Consider the following 25,316-nt stretch of genomic DNA (forward strand, 5'->3'; position numbering starts at 1 on the left):
AAATAAAAATATTACCTCTGGATTTTCACTTAAGTATATTTGTTTAGATATGTTGTTTATTGTACAGATCCACTGCAAGACGAAAAAATAGAAAAATATAATTAATAATTTTTTTCTATAAAGCTTCTCTTATAAAGGCAAATGTTCAATACTAAATTGCAGCAGATGTTTCATTAGAAGTAATACATTTATCTTCCTTATAAGAAAACATTTCATAAGGTACATATATAAAAATATTTATAAAAGAATATTCAACATTTTTATTATTTATGAAAACATTTAGTACATTTATGTAAGAAGCTCAAATTTAATTCATATAAGGAAATATAATAGCAATCATGTTAAACTATACATAACAATCTATATATTTCTTTTTATCACTTCCCCTCCTAAGCCTCACCATACAAGACAGTGTGAACTCAAGTATCATAATTAACACAAATGCAAAAAATTTAAAAGATAAATATATTCTTGGTGAATATATTTTACATGCCTCCGTTCTGTCAAGTTTATAAATTATTAGCATAGAAAACAATCTCTGCTCTAAATCTTCTGCTTAACTCTAGAGGATTCAAGTGTCTGTTAAGCATCATTAAACTAAACAAATATTGTTTGGAAAACTATGCAGAGAACAGACATTTGTCTGTGTTCCTCAGAGACCAAAAGCAAGATTTAATATTAACTCTTTTCCATAAGAAGTAAATAAAGGTAGATCTCTATAGCATTTCCAACTTTTATCTATTACCAACACAATTATAATGCCAAATTAAAAGGCTAAAAATCAAGCTAGGGTGTATTTTCACGGAAGAATGTTTCTCAAGATAAAGGTTTGAAGCATCAATTCTTGCTAAGACCTTACCTTCCATATCTGATATAGCAGGAGTAAAAATGGAGCCAAAAATAAAAGGCTCATGAGGAAGAACAGAGACTCCCAAATTTTTGTTTTTCTATCTTTCATTTCTCCAAGCTTTTCAGCTTTAGTTGCTTCCTGCCATGTCACACCTGCTGCCACTGTGTTCTTAGTGCAGCAAATAGTGTGTCTCAAAGGATTGGTGAGAGAAAGGAATAAACTGTCACCTCATGATACTAATAGCCTGCCAGACAGCAACAGTCACAAGGTCATTTCTGAATCTGAGCTTTTAAAATAGCAGAGATCTCTAAGGTCCCTCCCACTATAAAATTCTGTGAGAAACTTAAGAATGTTACTTGAGGACAATAGACTTTTACAAAAAAAAAAAAAGAAAAATTTTTAATAAACTAAGATTCTATAATGAACACATTAATATATATTTTTGTCAGAAAAATATTTTAAATTATTAATTTTAATAATAAATATCACTGAATATGACATTTATTCAATGAATAAATGTCACTGAAGAAATGAACTAGGTAAAATTTTACCTCTTCATGATCTTTTTTACTCTCTGCTTGCAAAATTGAAGATCTGGAAGAGAAGAGATGTTTGAGTCTCAACTGTTTAAAAAAGTACTTTCAACATAATCTGAGAGAACCTTTTATCTTTAAAGGTAAAGGAATATACAAACACCAATCAATATTAAAAGGAAAAAACAAAACACAACCAACAGTATCTTAGGAAATGGAGACTACCAGAGGTAACAGGACACAAACTTCAACAACTCCAACTCTGGCTATCTATGCCAAGATGTACCAAAAAGGAAACAGGTGCTGATCCTCAGAAGACAGACCATGACAAAATTACATTTCAGTGAAGATAATGCATTTCAACACATCATATATATTTCATATATATTATGAACTTATCAAATATATTTCAAATATGCCTCAATGATCCTAATAGAAAAAACGTTGCTCCATTAATTCTCCTTTAATATTAAATCAAGTATTTTGATATATTAATCATTAAACATATTATTTTGCTTTTCTATAGATATATTATTAGAGTTAGAGAAAATAATTTCTACTAATTTTGCATCACAACAGGAATGTGAATGGGAAATCATGGTAAGCATTAAACAAAAAGTAAGCACTTATAATAAGTAACATGTTAACAAGTTGGTAATTTTGATAAATAGATACCATGATTCCCAACACCCAACATCTAGTGTGATAAATGCACACATTATTGGCATTCATTATGTTTGTAGAAGAAATGTGAAATTAACCATTTTGATAAAGGATAGTGACCTATTTTTTTTTAAGGGGGAAAGGTCAAATGTATTTATTTTTAGAATATCTTAATGTGCATAAATACAGGGGAAAATGACTTTCCGGGAACCCAGAGGCTGCTCCTGAACATTAACTTAAGAAAGTTCAAAGGTCAAAAACAGTACTTTAATTGAGTTGGGGGGGAACGGCAAATAGTCTAAACATTTATCATTAGGAAAATGTTTAAATTATAATGTATGTCCTTAAATAAATTATAGTATAGCCATTATAACATGTTTTTAACGGATGGCTGCAGATCCAAATTATAATATTTCAACTATTTTTAAAATGTACTTAGGTTAAAAATTGGAAGGCAATGGACAAAAAAGTTAATTGTTGCTTTTGGTTAATAAGACAGTAGGATTTTTTCATACTCCTTTTTATGTTTTCCATGCTTTTTGAAAATTTCCTTTAAATGCTACTTTAAAGATTCTCATTTAATGCAAAGGTAATAGAAGGCTGGGCATGGTGGCTCACACCTATAATCCCAGCACTTTGGGAGGCTAAAGCAGAAAGATTAGTTAAGTCCAGAAGTTCAAGACCAGCCTGGGCAACATGATGAGACATCTCTACAGAAATTTTTTTTTAATTGCCAGGCATGGTGGCATGCACCTGTGATCCTAGCTACTTGGGATCCTTGGGTGAGAGGATCCCTTGACCCCAGGAGGTTGAGGTTACAGTGAGCCACGTTCACACCACTGCATTCTAGCCAGGGCGACACAGTAAAGACCCTGCCTCAAATAAACAAAGAAAGGTAATGGAAATTTTTAAAAATGGTATTATTATATCATTAATGGGAAAATAATCTAATCAGAAATATTTGATTAACATTTTAAAATAACAGTATTGTTAGCACCTACTATGTCAGTCACATTACATATGCTAGAATTTCTGTTCCTCACAACAGTTTACAAAGTAGGGATTACAACTCCCCCATTCACATTTTACATGAAGGAAAATGGAGCTGAAAGGGGTAAGTCTGAGGTCACACAGTAAGTAATAAATCCAAACTTTGAACTTTCTGATCCCAGGTTTAGGACTCTTTCCATTAACTTGTTCTGTCTTCTTCCATACTATGCAAGATTTTCAGTTGCAGTTCCTTAACATGAAATCACAGGTCTTTACTATATGACACAAGAAACCATAACCAAGTCAGAAACAAAAATTCAACATAATTCTACAAGATTAAAAAGCAATTTATCTCAATATATAATAAACCTAAAATGTCCATAAAATTTCTAAACAAAAAGGAATTATCCCACATTTCAGTAGTTTAAAATATTATCGATTATTAGTAGTAGAAAAAAATACTAACTTTTTTCCATCGAAAGAAGTGATCTGAAAACAGTATCGTCTGTCTTCACAGTCCACAGCCATCACTGAACAGTTGTCTATGTCCATGGCCAGGCCTCCTGCTACATCCCCACGAGCTTGACTCATCAAATTTCCACCCTGCGTGAAGTAAAACTGTCTGTCCCAGGTAGAAGACACCAAACCTGTTTTACTAAATGAAGAAACACATTCACTCTTTAATAACAACATACCTGAAATCTCATCATCAGCCAGACACAAGATAAAGCATGTTACAAAGAACTGGCTTGCAAAAAGGCACCAAGGTGCCAAGAAAATAAATATAAATATACTTTCAGTCTCTAAGATAAATTCATGTATGCTGACTCACTTTGGTGAATGTATATACAGTTTCCAAAACAAGGCTGGAAATTATAAAATTGCAGCTGTTATAATAATGCTCCATAAAATATAGGTTATAGTTCAACTTCCAAGAGAGTAAATTCAAAATAATAGAATTTATTTTATTTCCAGGGCTAACCTGCTCCATCCTATCTTCAGGTGAAAACTAACATTTTACTTGGTGGTATAATCACACATATCTTAAAGTAAGATCAATGATACTTAATAATATTCTCATGTTCTGATACAATATATGAATATTTATTTAAACTCAAATTAGTTTCACTTCTTTTTTTTTTTTGAGACAGTCTCACTCTGTCCTCCAGTGGTGTGATCTCGGCACACTGCAACCTCTGCCTCCCAGTTTCAAGTGATTCTCATGCCTCAGCCTCCCGAGTAGCTGGGATTACAGGCGTGAGCCATCATGCTCAGCTAATTTTTGTATTTTTAGTAGAGGTAGGGTGTCACCATGTTGGCCAGTCTGGTCTCAAACTTCTGACCTCAGGCGATCCGACTGCCTCGGCCTACCAAAGTCCTGGGATCACAGGTGTGAGCCATCACAGCCAGCTTTGGTTTCACTTCTTTTCTCATTCTACATTATTCAATAAATATCTAGGTAGGATTTTACTTCTGAAAAGTACTCATGTACCTCATCTGTCAAAAAGTTCACATAAATACACCTCTAAAAAGTTTAAACCTTTAGTAAAAATCAAAACAATGACAGACAACATCAATTATTTATTATTCATTTGGTATTGTCTTACATGATATACAATATACAAAAATAACAATAGTTTTCTTACTTCCTAGCATTAAGGTATCCAGCCTTTCGGGTTAAGTTTCGATTAACAGGAAATTTGGTGGGGTCTGGGTCAGGCACATATAAAGGGTCACTGGCTACTTCCAAATCCTCTATTGTCTGTTGCATGGTCTCTACATCACTGTCCATTTCCCTGCGAACACTGACAGAGACAGAATTATTTACTACAAATCACAACCAATAAGAACTTACCAATCATGTTTACCTGTATATTTGTTTCGCATGTTTTCTTAAAGAGAGGAAGAGTGACACGGGTGGTTAAAACAACACAAAGATATTTTAAAACAGGTTTACATTTTATTTGAAACTTAGATATTTTGGAAACAATATTAAATTTAAAAAACTAATGACTCCCTACTGAATGCCTGATTTTGGAGTAATTTTCAAACTGCTCTCTCCTGTGCCTTTAAAACAACAATCAATTTCATCTCTCTCCATACCACAGACTGACCACATATACTGCTCAGCATTTTGAACCTGATGAGAACTACTTTCTCTCTAAGCTTTCATGGCTTAGAAACAATATTTAGTAATCTCCCATCAAACTCCCACAATTTCAAGTTTAAAGATAATTTCACTTATGGAGAATTAATATTATGTGTCTGTTATACATAAAACTAAGTTTAGAATCAATAAAATTACCACTACTATGAAATTCAAAGTTCATGATTTATGGAAAAAAAGAGGTAAACAAGAAGTAACCATGAACCACATAAGAAACTCTCATGACAGGGAAAATATTCCCTCAGGAAATTAAATGGTAAATATCTTTACATTATAGTCATTTAGCTGTTAACTTATCATTCACATCATTTCATTTTCAATTTTAAGGAAAACAATACTTACTTCTGTACGCTTGTTCCAATATTAGCTAAAAATTCTTCCAGTTGTTCATTAAGATTTTCAGAACCCATCTTAAAGAAACTTATCTGGAGAGTGGGAATGGGGGAATAGAACAACACAAAAATACGTTAAACAATATATTTAAAGTAAATCATATAAATGATCTCTAAGATACATGGTTAAGTTAAAAAAAAAAAAAAAGGAATATTCCCATTTGTGTAAAAACACATTGCAGTTTGTGACTTCCACTGCACATGGAGCCACTAAGGAAGTTAGATTTAAATTCCACTGTATATCCTTTTATATTTTTTGAATTGAACAAGTAATACATATGTATGGTTAATAATTTTTTTAATTAGAAAGTAAATTTTAAAGCATTTCCAATAAATTATATAAACTATTTCATGTTTACTATAAAGATAAGTTTTCTAGCTGAGGAATAATCAGTAAAATACTCTTTTACTTAAATATATTCAACTTTTTTTTTTCCTTTGAGACAGGGTTTCACTCTGTCATCCAGACTGCACAGTAACATCTCACTGCAGCCTCAGCCTCCTAGGAAAAATGTCCTATGATTTACTTTAAATATATTGTTTAACATATTTTTGTGTCCTTCATATGACTCAGCCTTCCAAGCTGCTGGAACCACTGAGGCATGCTACCATGCTCAGCTAATTTTTTCATTTTTTGTAGAGATGGGGTCTTCCTACATTGCTGAGGCTAGTCTCAAACTCCTGGACTGAAGTGATCCTCCTACCTTGGCCTACCCAAGTGCTTGATTATAGGCATGAGGTACCACACCTGGCCTCAAATTTCTTTAAACTCTTGATTTTTAGGAGACTGATGCTGTGTCTCATACCACCTAAAACATAAATTTTCTAGTCCCCTTCCTGATGTACACCTGTTTGAGCACTTTTGAGTTCCTCTATTAACTCAGGAAGTATGCAAAAAATATGGGATAAACTCAAACTTGTTCATTCTCTTTCAGATCTATTATGAAGCAGGTGTTTAGTTGAAGCTCCAGCAATAGGTGTAACTCTGAAATTCATTTAGCTTTCTGTTCTCAGTCCCCAGCTAAGGTGAACAAGTTGTTACTCCTAAAATATTTGAAATTTTCATTTGTAAGGAAAACCATTCTTCCTAACTTCCTTAAAATAACAGTCTGATGACATTTGTAAAAATTACTTCTTAAAACACAGACATGAACAAGGATGTTGAAAATAGTTCATAGACCAGACATGGTGGCTCACACCTGTAATCCTAGCACTATGGGAAGGTTCAGGCAGGCGGATCACCTGAGGTCAGGAGTTCGTGACCAGCACAGCCTACACAGTGAAACCCCATCTCTACTAAATATACAAAAATTAGCCAGGCCAGTGTCGCACACCTGTAATCTCAGCTATTTGGGAGGCGGAGGCCGGAGAATAGCTGGAACCTGAGAGGCGAAGCCTGCAGTGAGCCAAGATGGTACCACTACACTCCAGCCTGGGCAACAGAGTGAGACTCCACCCACTCACAAAACAAGGAAAATAGTTTATAACATCTTTACACTTAATGTAAATATCAAGCTTAATATAAAGCTTTTAGAACAGTTATAATCTAAAATACTATACAGTATTTACCTGAGCTTGCATGTATCCAAGTAGAGGTTCTAACAATGCTATTTTCTTCTTGTACTGAAGAGTATTTAATGCACAAAAATAATGCATCATGGTCTGGTGTTGTTTCTTTCTGGATGTATACACATCTTCTGTTACTTCATACTTCACCTTTGAATGAAAAGATTTAAAAAATTAAGTAAATAATGGTAAATTATCTTCTATATCTACAATTATGTATTTTATCTATAGTAGATAATTATTTGAATTATCTTCTGTAGGAGCTGTGGTGTATCACAAGTAATTGAGCATTAATGTTCCTGTTTTCTGATCTTTTAGAAATCCTTCAACATTGGTTAAGTCAATTTTCCTGTTTAACTTCCAACCACATAATTTACAAAACGCATATTGAGGCCAGGTGTGGTGGCTCATTCCTGTAATCCCAGCACTTTGGGAAGCAGAGGTGGGAAGATCACTTGAGGCCAGGAATTTGAAAACAGCCTGGTCAACATGGTGAATCCCCGCCCTACTAAAAATGGAAAAAATTAGCTGGGTGTGGTGGTGCACACCTGTAATTCCAGCTACTGGGGAGGCTGAGGCATAAGAATAGCTTCACCCTGGGAGGCGAGGTTGCAATGAGCTGAGATCACACCACTGTACTCTAGCCTGGCAAAAGAAAGAGACTGTCTCAAAAAAAAAAAAAAAAAATGCATACTGAAAACAGAATTCTGTACATAACTAAGAATGGTACAATAAATAACTCAACTACGCATGGTAGAGAAAGTTTATCACAGGGAGGAAGGGCAGACAATTGTTGGTATTAGTTTAGCCATTAATCGTTGACTTTGATCAGTTCACAGCATACCATTCTTCCCTCCTGGTTCTCTCCCTATCAGTCCTCCTCTCTTGTACCTGTTTGTCTTCCTTCACCCATATTTGAAATACGTGTGCTCACCAGAGTTCTTTTATTCAGACAACAAATATTTATTGAATACCTATTATCTAATATGCATTAGGTTCTGTCTTCCTGCTTTCCTTAGAATCCCTCATCAGGTACGAAGAATATTCTAATATTCCAATATACCAATGACTCAATGACTCACAGATTTTATCTCCTGCCTCTCACTCTCCCAAGTGACAGAGGAAACACATCTCCAGCTAGGTTCTTTACATGTGTTTGTGTGCTGAAAATGTACAAAACTGAAGATAGTTTTGTACACAAAACCTGTTCTTCTACTTTGTTTCTTAGCTCTCTTAATTACTACAGGATCCATCCAGACATCCAAGAAATCTAGGACTCATTTTTTATTCCTATAACCACTAATCTTGTCAATTCTACTTATGAAATATCTCCCAAAAGTACTCCTTCCTCTCCACTTTGAGTAACAACCTTAGCTGAGACCTTCATTATATTTTTGCAAACGATTCCAATTCCTTTCCTTGGATTCCCTCTAGTCTTGTCCTCTTCACATTTTCATCAGTATGCTTGTTCTGTAACATAACTGCATGGTGTTATTCACCTACTTAGAATCCCTGGAGGTTGCCCACTCCCTCTAACACAAATTTCAAGGTCATTAATATAGTAATCTGGTCCCAATATACTTCTTACCCTTTCTGCCATATCTCCAAACACTTCCTTTATTGACACAGAATACTCTTAACCCTTACACTATCCCAACTCTACCATGTGCCTCTGAAAGGCTGTTTTTCTTTCAGGAAAGCACTCTCTCTGATTCCAAACTGGTGTTATCCACTTATCTTCAACGTAAATGTCACCTTTTAAAAGTGTAACCTTTCCTGGCCAGGTGCAGTGGCTCATGTCTGTAATCCCAGCACTTTGGGAGGCTGAGGTGGGTAGACCACTTGAGGTCAGGAGTTCAAGACCAGCCTGGTCAACATGGTAAAACCATGTTGTATCTACCAAAATTACAAAAAATTAGGTGGGTGTGATGACACATGCCTATAATCCCAGCTACTGGGGAGGCTGAGGCAGGAGAATCACTTGACCTGGGAGGCAGAGGTTGCAGTGAGCCAAGATTGCACTGCTGCACTCCAGCCTGGGAGACAAAATGAGAGCCTGTCTCAAAAAAAAAGTGTAACCTTTCCCAATTCACCAATCAAAGCTAACTGCTGCCCTCTCTGTGCTCTCTCAGCATTTTATTAAAACCCCTATTACTTTATTTAACAGAGTTACTCCAAGCCTTCTCGTCATCCTTGTTCTAGTCGACTTGCATGCCTTCACAAAGGAAGCCTTCGATAAATGTGGAGTATCCAGTCTTTGAGGGCAGGAATGAAGCCTACTCACATTGTTCCCCCGACATACTAAACAGACTATTGGGTATAACTAATATATTCTTGACATGTATTAGGTACTCAATGAAATTTTTAAATAAAATAAAATTGGTGAGAGAATGTTTTTTAAAATAATTTGGACAGCCAGAAGTAAGGTAAAATATATCAAATTTTATACCTAGAGACTTTACTTCTCTAAGGCCAAGTGACTAATATAAATCTCAAAATGTATATATTTTATCAATATACCATTAAGTAGTCTGCAGCTAAAATTAGAAATAAAGCAAATCAGGCCGGGCGCGGTGGCTCAAGCCTGTAATCCCAGCACTTTGGGAGGCTGAGGCGGGTGGATCATGAGGTCAAGAGATCGAGACCATCCCCGTCAACATGGTGAAACCCCGTCTCTACTAAAAATACAAAAAATTAGCTGGGCATGGTGGCACGTGCCTGTAATCCCAGCTACTCAGGAGGCTGAGGCAGGAGAATTGCTTGAACCCAGGAGGCGGAGGTTGCGGTGAGCCGAGATCACGCCATTGCACTCCAGCCTGGGTAACAAGAGTGAAACTCTGCCTCAAAAAAAAAAAACACAAAAAACAAAAAACAAACAAACAAACAAAGAAATAAAGCAAATCTTTGTACTAAACTTTGTGTGAGAAATATTTCCTTTTGTCACAGTAGGTAATGCACAGTAAATCCTACCCAATTGTGGAATCCCACAAGCAGGTCACTGTGTCTCTACCAGCAGCTGAAGCCAAGGATGCAGACACCAACACCCAGGAAGAGAGATCACCTCAGTTACAAAAGACCTACACAATAAGCCTTGGACTAGGTGCTGGAGAAAGGCATGATCTTAAGGCATGCCCAGAAGAACCTGTTAATATTCTGTTCTCTCATCTTTACTTGAATGCATTTCTCCTCAAATACAATGTAATACTTCTGTATTTCACTCCTTGAACAAATATCAAAAAATATATATTTCTGGAAATAAGGAGGGTCTCATAACAGAATTTCATTATGTGTGTGAAAATTCTACTTTCTGACCACTCTATCTCAGAAGACATTTTTGAACATGCACATATTCAAACAGAACCAATGCCATGTCATCAAAATCCAAAGCAACAAGAGGCAATGTTATATACTGGGTATCAGTTACATTTCCAGAACAGTTATGTTTAGTTATAACACCAAATTTTGGCAGAAGAAAATATTTTGTTTAAAGAGGTCAATGATTATCAGAAAGGTTTCAAACAGCTAGAAGGAAAGAATAAGAGCAATATAACAAAACATACGAAGTAACTGATGGTTCCATTTTTTAGACCACCTAATGAATAGCTGTTAATTATGACACTGAAGGAATAAACATGTATCAAACCTTGTCATTTTCTCTTTTTTTTGACAATCGACTGTATCTATTAATTGCAGCATCATGATCTGGAAAAAAGAAACAAGTGACAATACAATAATAATTTTCAAAACTTACAAATGCTTTAAACGGTCTTCTCATGTGCATCTTTAAAAAAAAGTACTAAAGCAAGAATTTCCTACCACACGATCACTGCACTTAAATTTTCCTCGCAGCCAAATTTCCCCTAAATTATGTGTCCACTTATCAAATTCATTTTTTAAAAAAATTAATTCTAAGGAAACTGCAATGTACTAAAGTTTTATAAAGCATTTTTTAATAAGAAAATAGCAAACGCAGCTTAAACACAGTGGCACGTGCCAATAGTCCGAACTACTCAGGAGGATGGGGCAGGAGGATCACTGCAGTATGCTACGATTGTGGCTTGAATAGCCACTGCACTCAAACCTGGGCAATGGAGCAAGACCCCATATCTTAAAATATATACATACATAACACTCATTAAAGAAAAATGGGAATATATAAAAGAACAAGAAAGGTAAAATATTACACCACCTCTTTAGGTATTATGAAGCTAGTAGCCTATAAGACTTAATTTCCTTAAGATTTTTCTCATAGCAGCAACAGTGTAATTTAAGCAGCAATACTGATTTAAGTAATGTTCAATTATCTTTAATTGGGTTCTCTTTTTTTTCAATTATTACAGAGTCTGGCCACAGATATGCACTGATAAATAAATACATCACTGCAAGAAATAAGTGTGCAAATTACAGGGCTTACCATTACTTGCAATCTGAAATACTTCCTTTAACGTTAGTATTTCTGAAAAAGTTCAAGAATAATTTAAGTTTGGCATACTTACGCAATACAACTGTTTGGAAAACAATAACTGCCACTTAAACTATAATTAAAATTCCAAATAATATTTCATACTTCAACATTCAAGGTGAAAAAACTACTCTGTGTTTCAGCTAGTCTAAGGAACACTTACAATCATTAGTAACAGAAAATCTACTTGCTACAAATCTACTTTGTTCAGTGATATGACACAAAAACACATTTCAGAAACCCACTATAAATGGTAACATATGCAAATATTCTGATTTAGTGCCAGAATCTTGCATTCTTGATATATGAATCTAAACATTGAACTGCTACACAAGAAACAAAATATCTTATTAATAAGATTATGTCATTCAGTCCCCTTACATTACATTACAAGAAAAGAGATCTTATTCTAGACCTTAGAAATGACCATTCTTGAGGATCAAAGCCACAGTTAGTTAACTCCATCTTTAAAAAACATTAGAGATGTATTGGAGACTGAGTAAAGGTGGCACAGGTTGCAGTCCAGAAATGGTGTAGGTACAGAATAGTAGTATAATATGCATTTGTCTGTATTCTATGTATAATTTAAATACTTTACCGTTCCCTGATACATTAGTTCAGTATTTTTAATCTGTCTACATATTTTGGAAATAAGTCTGTATGACTGAGATTTGAAGTTATAGGAAAGCAGAACGAATTCTATAAAACTCTCATTGTATCACCTAGTAAGCCTAAATGGGTGAAAATAAAACCCACAAACTACTAGGTTGCAGATTATTAGATGTGCCAGTGCCCCTACCTCTTGCCACTTCAGGCCATACACACACCTCTATACCCTGTGCCACTATCCTAAACCAGGCCTTGGTCATATCTCACTGGACTCCCAAAACTTACCAGTCTAGTCTCCTACATAACAAGGCCACTCTATTCCATCCTTCAAAGGAACTGTCTCTCTCCTTAAAGACCCCCACTGGCTTCGCCTTTGCTCATAAACTCAAGTCTAGCCTCTTAGCATGACCTACTCCCACCACTCTATTTCTGGATTCATCTCCTGCCTCACTCTAACACAGCCAGCATTACAGCCATACTGAGTTTCTTCGTACTGTCAAAATAGGCAGTGTTATTTCTACAAGCCATACCCTGTGCACTCTAGTCCCTCTAACAGAACAATGACTCTTCCCCTGGCAAACCTCTCTTCACTGTTCAATGCTCATGACACATCCTTGGGTGAAGCCTTGCTGAGCCCCTCCTAACAGCCCCAACAGCACCTTGCTCATTCCCTAATTATAAGAGATATAAGTGTTGTAATTATGTGTGTGCCTACTTCCTTCTCTAGAATTTCTTGAAAGAGGGGATCTCTTATCTATAACAGTATTTCTCAATATCTAGTTTGACATTTAGCAGGAGCTGCTATAAATGTTTGGTAACTGAGCAAAGTAAGAGTGGCACAGGTTGTGGTCCAGAAATGGTATAGGTATAGAGTAATATGCATTTTACAAGCACTGATCTCACAGCCAATGAAAGTAAACATAAGCGACTGCAATACCTTTCAGATCTCTTTCTTTAAACTGGGTAATGGGGAACATCATGGCATCAGCAAGTTGAGTTGAAAGTACTGCATGGCAAGAGCTAAGCTAGAAAAAGAAAGACCAAAAAGGCCAAATAACTATATACAGACATTTAACCAGTGTTGTATAAATTAAACAGAATCTAATACAAAAGGTTTTGATACATTTTACATTAAAAAAACACTAAAAATTATGTGATATAGTACCAAATATGATAGAGTCAAAAAAAATTCCATCTACCAAACTCTTAGAAAACATAGAATGACCTTGGATTTGGTAATAGTTTCTTGCATGTGACACTAAAAGCACAAGAAACAAAAGAAAATATATAATAGACATTATCAACATTTAAAACTTCTATGCATCAAACCACACCATCAAGAAAGTGAAAAAAAAAAGTTCAGAATGGGAGAAAATATTAAAATATTTGCCAATTACGTAACCGATAAAGAACTTGTATCCAGAACAGAGAATGTTTACAACTCAATAATAAAAAGACAACCTGAGTTAAAAATAGGCAAAGGATCTGAGTAACTTCTTGAAAGATAAACAAATGACCAATAAGCACATGAAAAGGTGCTCAAGATCATTAGACATCAAGAAAATGCAAATCAAAACCACATGAGATACCACTTCACACTCACTCAGATGGCTATAATTTTTTTAAACAATTTAAATACACGTAAACAAAATAATTGTTAGTGAGGATGTGGAAAACTGGAACCCTCCTATATTGCTGGTAGGAATGTAAAATGGTGCAGGCACTATAGAAAACAGTTTGGCGGTTTTCTACAATTATTTAACTTTTAAATAAACATAAAATTACCAGGCAATGACCCAACAATCCCATTCCTGGGTAACTACTCAAAAGAAGTGAAAACTGTTGTTAAAAAAAAAAAAAAAAAAAACCTGTATATGAATGCTCATAACAACATTATTTGAACTAGTTAAAAGGTAGAAACAACACAAATAAACAATGACTAGATAAACAGATACAGAGATATATAAAGAGATGACTAAATAAACAAAATATGGTATATCCATAACAATAAAACTTTATTTAGCCAAAAAAGGAATAAAGTACTGAGGCATATTACAACATGAATGAACCTTGAACACGTTATGCTAAGTGAAAGCAGACATTAAAAAGTCTACAAATTATGAGTCCATTTATATAAAATATCAAAAATAGGCAAATTCATAGAGAAAGAAAGCAGATTAGTGGTTGACAAGGGCTGAGGGAGCAGGGAGGTGGAAGTGACTGCTTGATATGGTTTGGCTGTGTCCCCAACCAAATCTCATCTTCAATTGTAGCTCCCATAATTCCCATGTGCTGTGGGAGGGAGCCAGTGGGAGATAACTGAATCATGGGGGCAGTTTCCCCCATATGGTTCTCGTGGTAGTGAATAAGTCTCAGGAGATCTGATGATTTTATAAGGGATTTCCCCTTTCACTTGTCTTTCACTCTCTCATCTGTCACCATGTAAGATATGCCTTTACCTTCTGCCATGATTGTGAGGCCTCCCCAGTCACAAGGAACTGTGAGTCCATTAAACCTCTCTTTCTTTATAAATTACCCAGGCTCAAGTATGTCTTTATCATCAGTGTGAAAATAAACTAACACACTGCTTAATGGGCACAAGGCTTCCTGTGAGATGATGAAAAACCAGATGGTGGTTATGGTTGCAGAGCACTGTGAATGTACTAAACGTCATCAATGGCAAATTTTATGCCATGTATATTTTACCACAAATTTTTTTAATGAAAAAAATTATTTCCTTATCTTGATTTCCTGTTATAATATTTCAAAAAAATTACTTTTCTAGTTAAAATTCTAGAAAATGCAGGACTATCTAACGGTCCATGTGAAAAGAAGAGGTTTTACTGCAACAGTAGAGAACAGTTATTGATTCTCCACATTAACTCATTACCTTTTATTCCTCTTAGACTTTAGGTCTTTGTTTTAATGATCTGTTGTGATGACTGAGAAATTTAGGGTTGATTTTGGCTGTGTAGCAGGGCAGGATTAATAAAGACTAAACAGTATAATCTTGCTTTATAGCAGAAGAGCAACCACAAAGAACCCAGATGGAGCTCACAACCTAACTCTTCTCTCCCTGCCTACATCAAATGACACATGTCAAGGTTAAATGGACTACATGTAGAAGAAGCACATTTATATGTTTACTCCTGGCAAACAATGTTTTAATCAGAGAAAGAAAGTATTGTTTAATAAGCTAGCCACCAGGATGTAGAAGTAAGGCTATTCTTTAGTCATCTTTGTAATTGAGTTTTTACTCATAAATAAAAGCTAAATTGGGTTTACTGTAAGACCATTTAATCAAGCAAAATAAAATAAATGCTTACCTCATCTATAACTTTTGAAAACTGTTGCAATGTAGAGCTCATAACTTCATCATCACCTCCCAGTGGAAAACGCTGAAAAGTGAGAAACAGAGATGAGGTAAAGTTTCAATGTTGTGTCTTTTGAGGATTACATTACTATACTTTACATTTTTAAATAACTTCAGAAAATGTCTAATATTTTGAATAAGTTCTAAAATATCATTTAACTAAAACTGTGTAATATATATAATTAATAAACATTAATTAAAATGTTTGTTAAGTAACCAATTGACATGGCAAAATGGAATACCCACCGAATTGGGAGTTCAAAGATTTAGCATTTAGCTCCAGTTCCTCCAACACAGTGTCATGTTGAGCAAGTCACAACTTCTTCATTTGTAAAAGAAAATCGGTAAACTAGACAGCCTCTGTATTTAATATTAAATTATTAAAATTATCTCAACATAAATGCTGTCATGAAATTTCAAAGGGATATTCTGTGAATTCAAGAAAACTTTAAGGATTCTTGATGAAAGTCTATCTTTCTATACAGATGCTGTACTTTTAAAATTGTGCTTTTAAACTGACATACAATACCTGTTTTTCATATTCTTTTAAAAGTTTTGAGGTCAGGTGTGTTGCTGCACTTAATTCATTCTATGGAAAAAGCATTCAAATTAGCATATTAGTAAGAAAAAGTTTTAGTTGAATATACCTAATTTATTTATTATCACTTTACATAAATATTCTACATGTTTTTTAAAACCTTCATTAAATCACTGGAAACAGGTACTACCATTAAAGCACTTTAAAACTCAAAACATAAAATAGACACTGTCAAGGAATTCAGCAGTGTTCCTTATGTTGTTGTTGTTGTTGTTGTTGTTGTTGTTGTTGTTGCTAATAAAAACTAAGCATTAAATATTTTAAAGCCTAGAGATAAACTGACGTAATCTTAGCAAAATCTTTGGAGAGTCTACGTTCATGACTGATTATCCCTATCTGTAGGTGCTGATACTAGACTACAGTAAGCACTTAATAACATGCAACCAAAATGTGGTTGATATAGTCATACAGCATAGCAACACAGCCATATGAAAAACTTTCAGTTTTTTTTACTGGTGAATATAACAAACATAACATTTATTTAACATATTAATCACATATCTCTGTGGTCAGAAAGCAAAGCTTCAGAGCCCTATCATAAGGAAAAACTAAACAACAACATAACAACTCTTAAGTACGTAATGAAAACATGAATTAAGAAAGCAAAGAATATGAAAAGGGAAAAAAATAAAATTTGTACACTTAATCCCAAAGAAAGTTTAACACAGAACCTAGGTTGCTGTTTAAGCTTATAATTAAGTAATCCAAACACAGCTTCAAATTTTATGCCTGGTCAACAAGAAAACCTAGTCATACCCTTCATGTTCTTGTACTCCAGAGCTGCATCTAAAGGTAGACTACTTTCAAATCCTCTACTCAAAAAGGGTAAGTGTTGGCTGGGTGTGATGGCTCACTCCTGTAATCCCAGCACTTTGGGAGGCTAAGGTGGGCAGATAACCTAAGGTCAGGAGTTCGAAACCAGCCTGTCCAACATGGTGAAACCCGTCTCCACTAAAAATACAAAATTAGCCAGGCGCAGTGGCACACACCTGTAGTCCCAGCTACTCAGAGGCTGAGACAGCAGAATTGCTTGACCTGGGAGGTGGAGGTTGCGGTGAGCCAAGATTGCGCCATCATACTCCAGCCTGGACAAGAACGAAAGTACCTCTCTCAAAAAAAAAAAAAAAAAAAAAAAAAAAAAAAAAAAAAGCGGGGCAGGGCGGCGGGGGACAGGAATAGTTCCATAAGATTGTAATAAGCATGATTATGGAAAATATGGTGATGATATGAGATCTTCATTCAAACCTTAGGAAAGATCACTATCAGAGTTTCATGAGGGTAGTTTCCCCCATACTGTGTTTGGAGAGAATGGGCAGATGCTTCAATCTTCCATCACTTTTCCAGTGCTACATACTATACCCTAGCAATTGAAATGTGAGTTCCGTAATACACTTAATAGTCATTCATCCATTCAAAAAATATTTATTACTAGGAACCTAGTACAGGGCTAAGCACTGGTAAACAAGATAGACACTATCTCTCTCTTCATGGGGCTTAAAGATTCACGTTTTAAAAGTATCAAGTTAGTCCTTAGCTTTTTACCTGTGCATCATAAATCCGATGCATAGCTTGATACAACTGGTTCATATAGTTGGAAATAGCTGTGGCATCTTCTTCAAATACACCAAGTAAAGACCTTGTCTGTATAAAGTAATAGCAATAAGTTTATGTTAACCATTACACAAAAATCAGATGGCAAAATATTTCTTTTAAAGTAAGCAAAAATCTTAAAAGATATTAAAGCTCTAGCAATTCTGAGTTTTAATCTATTTTCTCTCTTTTGATAGTAATGTTAAGAAGTCAGAGTTTTTTAGTTCTCAGTTTCAGTTCAACAAAGCAGAGGTATTTTCCAACTATGTCACACAAACTTTAGGAGGAATAAGAGGTATACTTTCAGAAACTAAAAATTCTATAAACTAAAAACAAATCAACAGAAACATTCAAAGCTAAATTAACACCATTCCTTGTAGTATAAATATTTAAAACATCTTATTTCAAGATAATTTAGTATGATTATTTCTTTTCTTCTACAGGTTTTTCTAGAAGAGGCCAAACCCCTCCCTGTCCTAATCTAAAATATCACAGTAAACCCTCCCCAACATGACCAACTCTTGAGCCTATAAAAAGCTAACTTGGTTTTTCTGAATGCAGAATTTGGGGTTTTCCTTTCTTCTTCTATATACGTGTCTATGTTGTTTGGCTTTTATTTTGTTTTGCATTTTTCTACTATGCACATTTAAAAATTATCTTCATTTTAGACTGGGCACAGTGGCTCACGCCTGTAATCCCAGCACTCTGGGGGGCTGAGCTGGGCAGACAAGGTCAGTAGTTCAAGACCAGCCTGGCTAACTCGGGAAAACCCCGTCTCTACTAAAAATACAAAAAATTAGCCAGGTGTGGTGGCACATGCCTGTAGTCCCAGCTACTCAGGAGGCTGAGGCAGGAGAACCACTTGAACCCAAGAGGTGGAGGCTGCAGTGAGCCAAGATCACGCCACTGCACCCCAGCCAGGGCCACAGAGTGAGACACCATATTAAAAAAAAAAAAAATTATCTTCATATTTAAGGGGAAAGCTTATAAGTAAATGTTAAGAATGTCAATAAAAATTTATCAAAGATAAGGAAACCAAGGCTATAAAAGGCAAGAAAGACATACTCATATTACATTCCAAGGGCAGGGGAAAAATGAAAATACCAACAACTACTAGCAGTAACTATAGCTTAAAATCTAAAAGATGACTTTGTATTTTTATTCTAAAAATAATTTATGCCTCAGCCTTATAAACTGTTGTTGCTGTCGTTATTGTTTGAGACAGGGTCTCCTTCTTTCTCCCAGGCTGGAGTGCAGTAATATGATCTCGGCTCACTGCAGCCTTGACCTTCCAGGTTCAAACAATCCTCCCGCCTCAGCCTTCCAGGTAGCTGGAACTATAGACATGTACCACCATGTCTGGCTACTTTTTCTCTATTTTTTGTAGCGGCAGGGTCTCACTATGTTGCCCAGTCTGGTCTCAAACTCCTGGGCTCAAGCAATCCTCCTACCTTGGCCTCCCAAAGTGCTGGGATTGCAGGTCAGGTGTGAGCCCCCGCACATGGCCAGAAATTTTTTTTTTTTTTAGATGGAGCCTCACTTTTGTTGCTCAGGCTGGAGTGCAATGGCATGATCTTGGCTCACCTCAACCTCTGCCTTGCAGATTCAAGCAATTCTCTTGCCTCAGCCTCCCAAGAAGATGGGATTACATGCACGTGCTACCACACCCAGCTAATTTTGTGTTTTTAATAGAGAAGGGGTTTCTCCATGCTGGTCAGGCTGGTCTCGAACTCCCAACCTCAGGTGATCCACCCGCCTCGGCCTCCCAAAGTGCTGGGATTACAGGTGTGAGCCACCGCGCCAGGCCCTTTTTTTAAAAAAAAAAAAAATCAACTTATTCCTTAGCTTCCCATCTTGAGAGGAGAAAGCTAAGTTAATATGGTATAAAGGAGAGGAAAAGGCACAAGATCATTATGCCAGCAAGTCCCTATTTTCTGTCCTCTACTTCCCCAGGCCTCAGAGATTTGGATTTAACAGAATCTTTTTCAAATACTCCACTACAATTCCCCATTGTGCTATTTTAAGATGTAAAAAAGAAAGCATCAGGTAATCTTGCCTGGCTACTGACATGCTTAAGAAAAATCTGCTATTTTATTTATTTTTTTTCTAAAAATGGGTAATTCCAATTCAAGGAGTTACATATTTATGTAAAAACTTGTAGCAGAATTAAATTTAAAAGCTCTTCTTAGCTCAAACAAGGTTGAAACAGATTCCCCATTTTAAGTTAACAATATCAAGTTCAACATTGGATAATTATTATTTAAAGTTGGCAGTTTAGAAATACAGAATCAATATGGTACCATGTCATTTAATCTATAATGGTATCCATTGTAAGATGCATCATTTTTATTTTTGTAGTACTCAAACAAAATAATGCTGGCAATTAAGCTGTAATTTAAGGTTTTCTTGTCTTGAATTTTTTACCTTCACACAGAATTTTATCATATACAGCTCTCATGTGAACATAAGAAATATAAGCATCACACATTTATTTCTAAAACTTCAGAGTTCAAATCTTATTCGACTCACTCATCGATATCCATGTTTTCCTATACATTATTATTCTCTGTGACATGAGGAGATAAGTATTTCTTATTTATTTATTTATTTATTTATTTATTTAGAGTGCAGGTTGGAGTGCAATGGCGCGATCTCGGCTCACCGCAACCTCCGCCTCCTGGGTTCAGGCAATTCTCCTGCCTCAGCCTCCTGAGTAGCTGGGATTACAGGCACGCACCACCATGCCCAGCTACTTTTTTTTTGTATTTTTAGTAGAGCTGGGATTTCACCATGTTGACCAGGATGGTCTCAGTCTCTTGACCTCATGATCCACCTGCCTCGGCCTCCCAAAGTGCTGGGATTACAGGCTTGAGCCACGGCGCCCGGCCCTGGAGATAAGTATTTCTTGATGTGCTCCATTTTTGTCCCTAAACACTCATTCAGCAAGTTTTGATGTCATCTGACGTCTCACCAGGTATCAAAGGAAGGTTTTCAGACAACAACCAGGACTGATATTCCTTCCTCAAATGGTGGTAAAATTGATTTGTTAGTTTAACACTGAGAGCCTACACTTGGCCAGCATGCTACTAGGAGAAACAACCAAGTATGTACATTGGCAGGCAATGTGAAATACATTACTACTGCTACCTGGCTGACAGCAATTGTTAATATACCATCAACTATAAGAAGAATCCCAATCAGAAACATTAAAATGTTAGGGAGAAAGGAACATCTCATAATTTATGAGTATTTCATATTATACAGAGGAAGAAGATTCCCTTTGGGAACAGGGGTTTGTCTTCACTGTTCTGTCACAGATGAATCATTAAGATACACATCCATACATAAAACCATTATTTTTTTAAACATCATCTGTTTTTAGTAATTAACAAGGTTTATTTTGATTTTAATTTTCAAAACAACATATAAATATGGACAAGGCATCTAGTATAAGCTTAAGATTTTCTGGCTCAACGGATCATCTTCTGCAGGATTGTGTGGTTTGGGCAAGATAATTCCAAAGACGCTTTTTTCCCCCCAGATTCCAGGCAGTATCCTTAAAAGATGCTTGATCAGCTGGATTTTGGACTTGCAAATTCTCCCTAATTTAGTAACTAGTTACTATAAATCAAAACTAAAAGAAAGATAACTGTAATTTAAGATACTCTTCCATCACTCCTAGGCGCTTTTTTTTTTTTTTTTTTTTTTTCTTTTTTTGAGGCAAAGCCTCATTCTATTGCCCAGGCTGGAGTGCAATGGTGTGCTCACAGCTCACTGCAGCCATGGACTCCTGGACTCAATCAATCCTCCTGCCTTAGCCTCCTCAATAGCTGGAACCATAGGCTCCTACCACCATGCCCAGCTAATTTTATTTTTTGTAGAAATGAGGTCTTGCTATATTGCCCAGGCTGGTCTTGAACTCCCAGCCTCAAGTGTTCACAAGCATGACCCACTGGGGCTGGTCAAGGCTCTAACTTTTTTATGTAACAACTGGCAGGCCTCTTTTGATTAGATCTAAATAATCTAAAAAAGTAAAAAACTGATCAAATAAAAAACTTTTGGGCCTGGCACAGTGGCTCGCATCTGTAATCCCAGCACTTCGAGACTCTAAGGTGGGAGGAACCCTTGAGGCCAGGAGTACAAGACTAGCCTGGCCAACATAGTGAGACCCTGTCTCTACAAAAATTTCTTTCGTTGGGCTACTTGGGAGGCTGAGACAGGAGAATCACTTGAACCCAGGAGGCGGAGGTTGCAGTGAGCCAAGATCACGCCACTGCACTCCAGCCTGGGCAACAAGAGAAAAACTCCATCTTCAAAATAAAATAAAATAAAATAAAATTAGCTGGGCTTAGTGGGGTGTGCCCAGGAGCCTGAGGTTGCTGATCCATGGCTGCACCACTGCAGTCTAACCTAGGCGACAGAGTGAGACTCGGTCTCAAAAAAACCCCAAAAACTTACCAGTTTTTTAAAGTCTTCATATTCTTTGCTGCTCTACTTCTTGGACTCTACTGTAGATAAAATAGTTCAAACTGAGAAGAAAATTCATGGCCCAAAGCATTAATCTAAGCCCTATTTATAAAATTCAAACTTTGAGAAAACTCTAAAAGTCCAGCAATGGGTTGTGAAATCAGTTAAGAAAATGCGTAGTCGCCGGGCATGGTGGCTCACACCTGTAATCCAAGCACTTTGGAGGCCAAGGCAGGCGGATCACCTGAGGTCGGGTGAAACAAGCAACTATTATTTTTCATAATCAGGGTCAAAAATAAAAACATGCCATTAAGGCACAACAGCTAAGGCTCTGAGAAGTTGAGTGATTTGTTCTAAAGCAGAAGGTAATAAGTGGCCGTGATGAGTAAAAACTACCTCAATCCTAAATCCAAGGCTTTTCATTCTGCCACAGGTTCAACCTAAGAATCACCTCCAAGTATCTTCACTTTCTAAACCCCAGTTGTCCCAGTTAAGTTTCCCAAGTAAATTTTACCTAGTTCAAACTTACTGTCTTTAAACACTGAAGGAATATCAATGTGGCTACTTCATCAAAAATTAGCTGTCACAGTGTCGCATGCCTGTAGTTCCAGCTGCTAGGGAGGCTGAGGCAGGAGGACTGATTAAGCACAGGGGTTCCAGGGTGTAGTGCACTATGATAATGTCTGTGAACAGCCATTGCTCTCCAGCCTAGGCAACACAGCAAGACCCCTACCTCAAAAAAACAAACAACAAATATACTGTGAAACTGACACTAGTATGACACATGCTTGCCAAAACACACACACACACACACACACACACACACACACACAATTCTTAAGTTGTAAACTAATCTGTATAAAAAACTCAAGAAATCAGATGAGTCAAGAGTTTGTCTCTGCTTCACAAGTCATATCTAGGGCAATGCGCAATCCATTCTGAGCCATTTATAGTCTTTATGGGCTATTAAAAAAAAAAAAAGCCAGATAAGAGAAGACAACCTGTTGAATCTCACATAATAAAAAGTAAAACAACAAAGTTCACCTGACCAATTCCACAAGCTTTCTGCCAATCATCTGAAACAAATATAGTATAACTTTATATGGAGAAATCACCAAGAAAAATTGAACTGGGTATACTGGCAATCAAGATAAACCAAATGTGAGTGTCTCTTTTTGTCAGTATAGGCTGATAAGAGTACATTAGCAGCAGGCAACTGGCCTGTGAAGATAGCTTTCAGAATGAAAAGGAACAAATCAATTCTACAATCAGAGCTCCATTTCAACTTGGCAATTAACACTAGCACGAAATCCAAGGCAGAAGTGTCAACCAGGAAAGGGAAATCTAGACCTCTTCTGCTTTTCTTCTTTGGAGGCCATGATCAACTGTAAAGACACATGAAGTAGGAGCAACTGCATTTCTAAATGAGCAATAATTCAGAAATGTTTCATTGTAAATGGTGTCCAACCAGCAACACCGTGTTAAACCGTTTAATTACCGTGTAAAAAGACAGGCTTAGAAATGAAGTCTTCCCCATGCAAGTTACATCCCCTGACAACATTTTTAAAAGTATAGCTGATTTATTTCATTCTTCAGTACTGAAAAAATATCATATCGTTACATTTTCCAAAACTCTCTTAAGCTAGAGCAACCACACCAGCATCATTCCGACACGGAGAACACAGGGCTTTTATTTTGATGAGTTTATTAAGGCCAAGTCTGCAGGGAGCGGCGCAGCAGTCGAGGCTCGAAGGCACCTTCCACCACTCGCCGCGTAAGCTCGAGTAACAGCGACCACACTCACGGCCGCGACACGGGCACACTCGGCGGGGCTGAGCGGTCTTGGGCTCCGGAACCCGTCACAGGCTTTGCCGTTAAGTAGCCACACACAGCCTTTCAACCTCTCCCGACGAAAAACGATCCATGCCCTTCCCTAGCTTGCTGAGCCTTGGAAATCATTAAATAAAGCTACCAGGGTTTCTCTCCCTTCTGCACTGCTCGGGGAGAAAATTCCAGGATCGAGATTCAGCACCTCACATCGCGGCGATACAAACGGCGCCTTTCGTCAAATAAAAAGCAGACCCGCGCGCGTACGTGACGCCGGGCCCACGAGCACCAGCGGCTCGGTCTCCGCCCGCGGCCCTCGGCCCAGCGGAGCAGGCCCACGCGGGCCTCGGGCGGCGGGCCCAGCCTCGACAGCTCCGGGTGCGGCCTGCGACGGGCGGGGGCCCCGGGCGGCGGCGGCGGCGGCGCCCACCTGGGCCGGGGCGGGCACCTGCGGGAGCGGCACAGGCGCCAGGCCTGGGGTCGGCCAGCCCGGCTCTCCCTCGTCGCCCACCAGCGCCCGCGCCTCACCTGCGGGCTGTCCTCCAGCGTCTCCTCGATGGGCAGCTTGTCTATCCCCGGCATCGTGGCGGAGGGAGGGCGGCGGCAGGGCACGCAGCGGCCGCCCACAGCTCCCCGCGCCCGCCCGCCCGCAGCAGCTGACCCCGACCCGCCCTCTTCTCTAGGCGCCGGGCGGCCGTGCGGGAAATCCCGCCCCCTCAGCCTCCCTGCCCCGCCTCGCGGCGCGTCCATTGGCTCGCGGGGACGCCCATCGGCGCTGCGGCGTTGGCGTTGGTTCGGAGGTTCCCGTGCGGCGCCAGTCTCTCCCGCGAGCGCGGGCGTCGGAAGCGGCGGAGGTGGTGGTGTCTGCACTGGGCTGGCCTTCCCTGCGCGCCTGCATTTGTATCTAAATCGTAGGGGACGGTCTCTTCCCCAGCTTGCCGACGCAGGGAACCGGAGCCTCGACTGAGGGCCACGCCGGGGAATTTGGAGCGGGTTGACTTTTCCGGCAACATTTTCCTGCAGAGACCTTGAAAAAAGGTCCCTACTGCTGGCGCCTTGTGGTTCCCTCAGATGGTGACCTTCCCAACTCCGCTCGAAGCATCCAGTCTTAATCCCCTCCGGCAGAACGGTGCTGACCAACTCGCGTATCTGAGATCCGAAGTTGTCTCAGTAACAGGGCTTTCTGGCAAACTTGTGAACAGTCAGCTCGAAATTATGTTTTTGGACAC

At 37.7% G+C, this 25,316-nt stretch overlaps 2 protein-coding genes across 4 annotated transcripts in view; one reads left to right on the plus strand and one right to left on the minus strand.

Moving 5' to 3' along the window:
- The window catches only part of APPL1 (adaptor protein, phosphotyrosine interacting with PH domain and leucine zipper 1), a 44,950-nt gene extending 20,189 nt beyond the window's left edge, over positions 1–24,761 (minus strand). The window contains exons 1-13 of one of the 3 annotated variants that reach the window (XM_039477336.2): positions 24,616–24,761; positions 17,746–17,844; positions 16,135–16,194; positions 15,559–15,630; positions 13,170–13,257; positions 11,576–11,617; positions 10,805–10,863; positions 7,165–7,311; positions 5,546–5,628; positions 4,683–4,841; positions 3,503–3,691; positions 1,402–1,444; positions 16–72 (exon numbers count right to left, since the gene is read on the minus strand). In XM_039477336.2, coding sequence (XP_039333270.1) covers positions 16–72; positions 1,402–1,444; positions 3,503–3,691; positions 4,683–4,841; positions 5,546–5,628; positions 7,165–7,311; positions 10,805–10,863; positions 11,576–11,617; positions 13,170–13,257; positions 15,559–15,630; positions 16,135–16,194; positions 17,746–17,844; positions 24,616–24,669 — 1,152 coding nt within the window. In that variant the 5' untranslated portion in view covers positions 24,670–24,761. Of the gene's footprint in view, positions 1–15; positions 73–1,401; positions 1,445–3,502; positions 3,692–4,682; positions 4,842–5,545; positions 5,629–7,164; positions 7,312–10,804; positions 10,864–11,575; positions 11,618–13,169; positions 13,258–15,558; positions 15,631–16,134; positions 16,195–17,745; positions 17,845–22,789; positions 22,990–24,615 lie in introns of those variants that run through there. The other 2 variants (XM_039477335.2, XM_074403614.1) reach the window with 2 other exon arrangements.
- Positions 24,762–24,906: 145 nt separating this feature from the next.
- HESX1 (HESX homeobox 1) overlaps positions 24,907–25,316 on the plus strand; it is a 32,108-nt gene continuing 31,698 nt past the window's right edge. Inside the window, exon 1 of the mRNA XM_003936535.4 lies at positions 24,907–24,987. The gene's annotated coding sequence lies outside the window, so the exon portion shown is untranslated. The remainder of the gene's footprint in view (positions 24,988–25,316) is intronic.

The sequence above is a fragment of the Saimiri boliviensis genome, chromosome 8 (assembly GCF_048565385.1).
Source record: "Saimiri boliviensis isolate mSaiBol1 chromosome 8, mSaiBol1.pri, whole genome shotgun sequence".
Lineage (NCBI taxonomy): Eukaryota > Metazoa > Chordata > Mammalia > Primates > Cebidae > Saimiri > Saimiri boliviensis.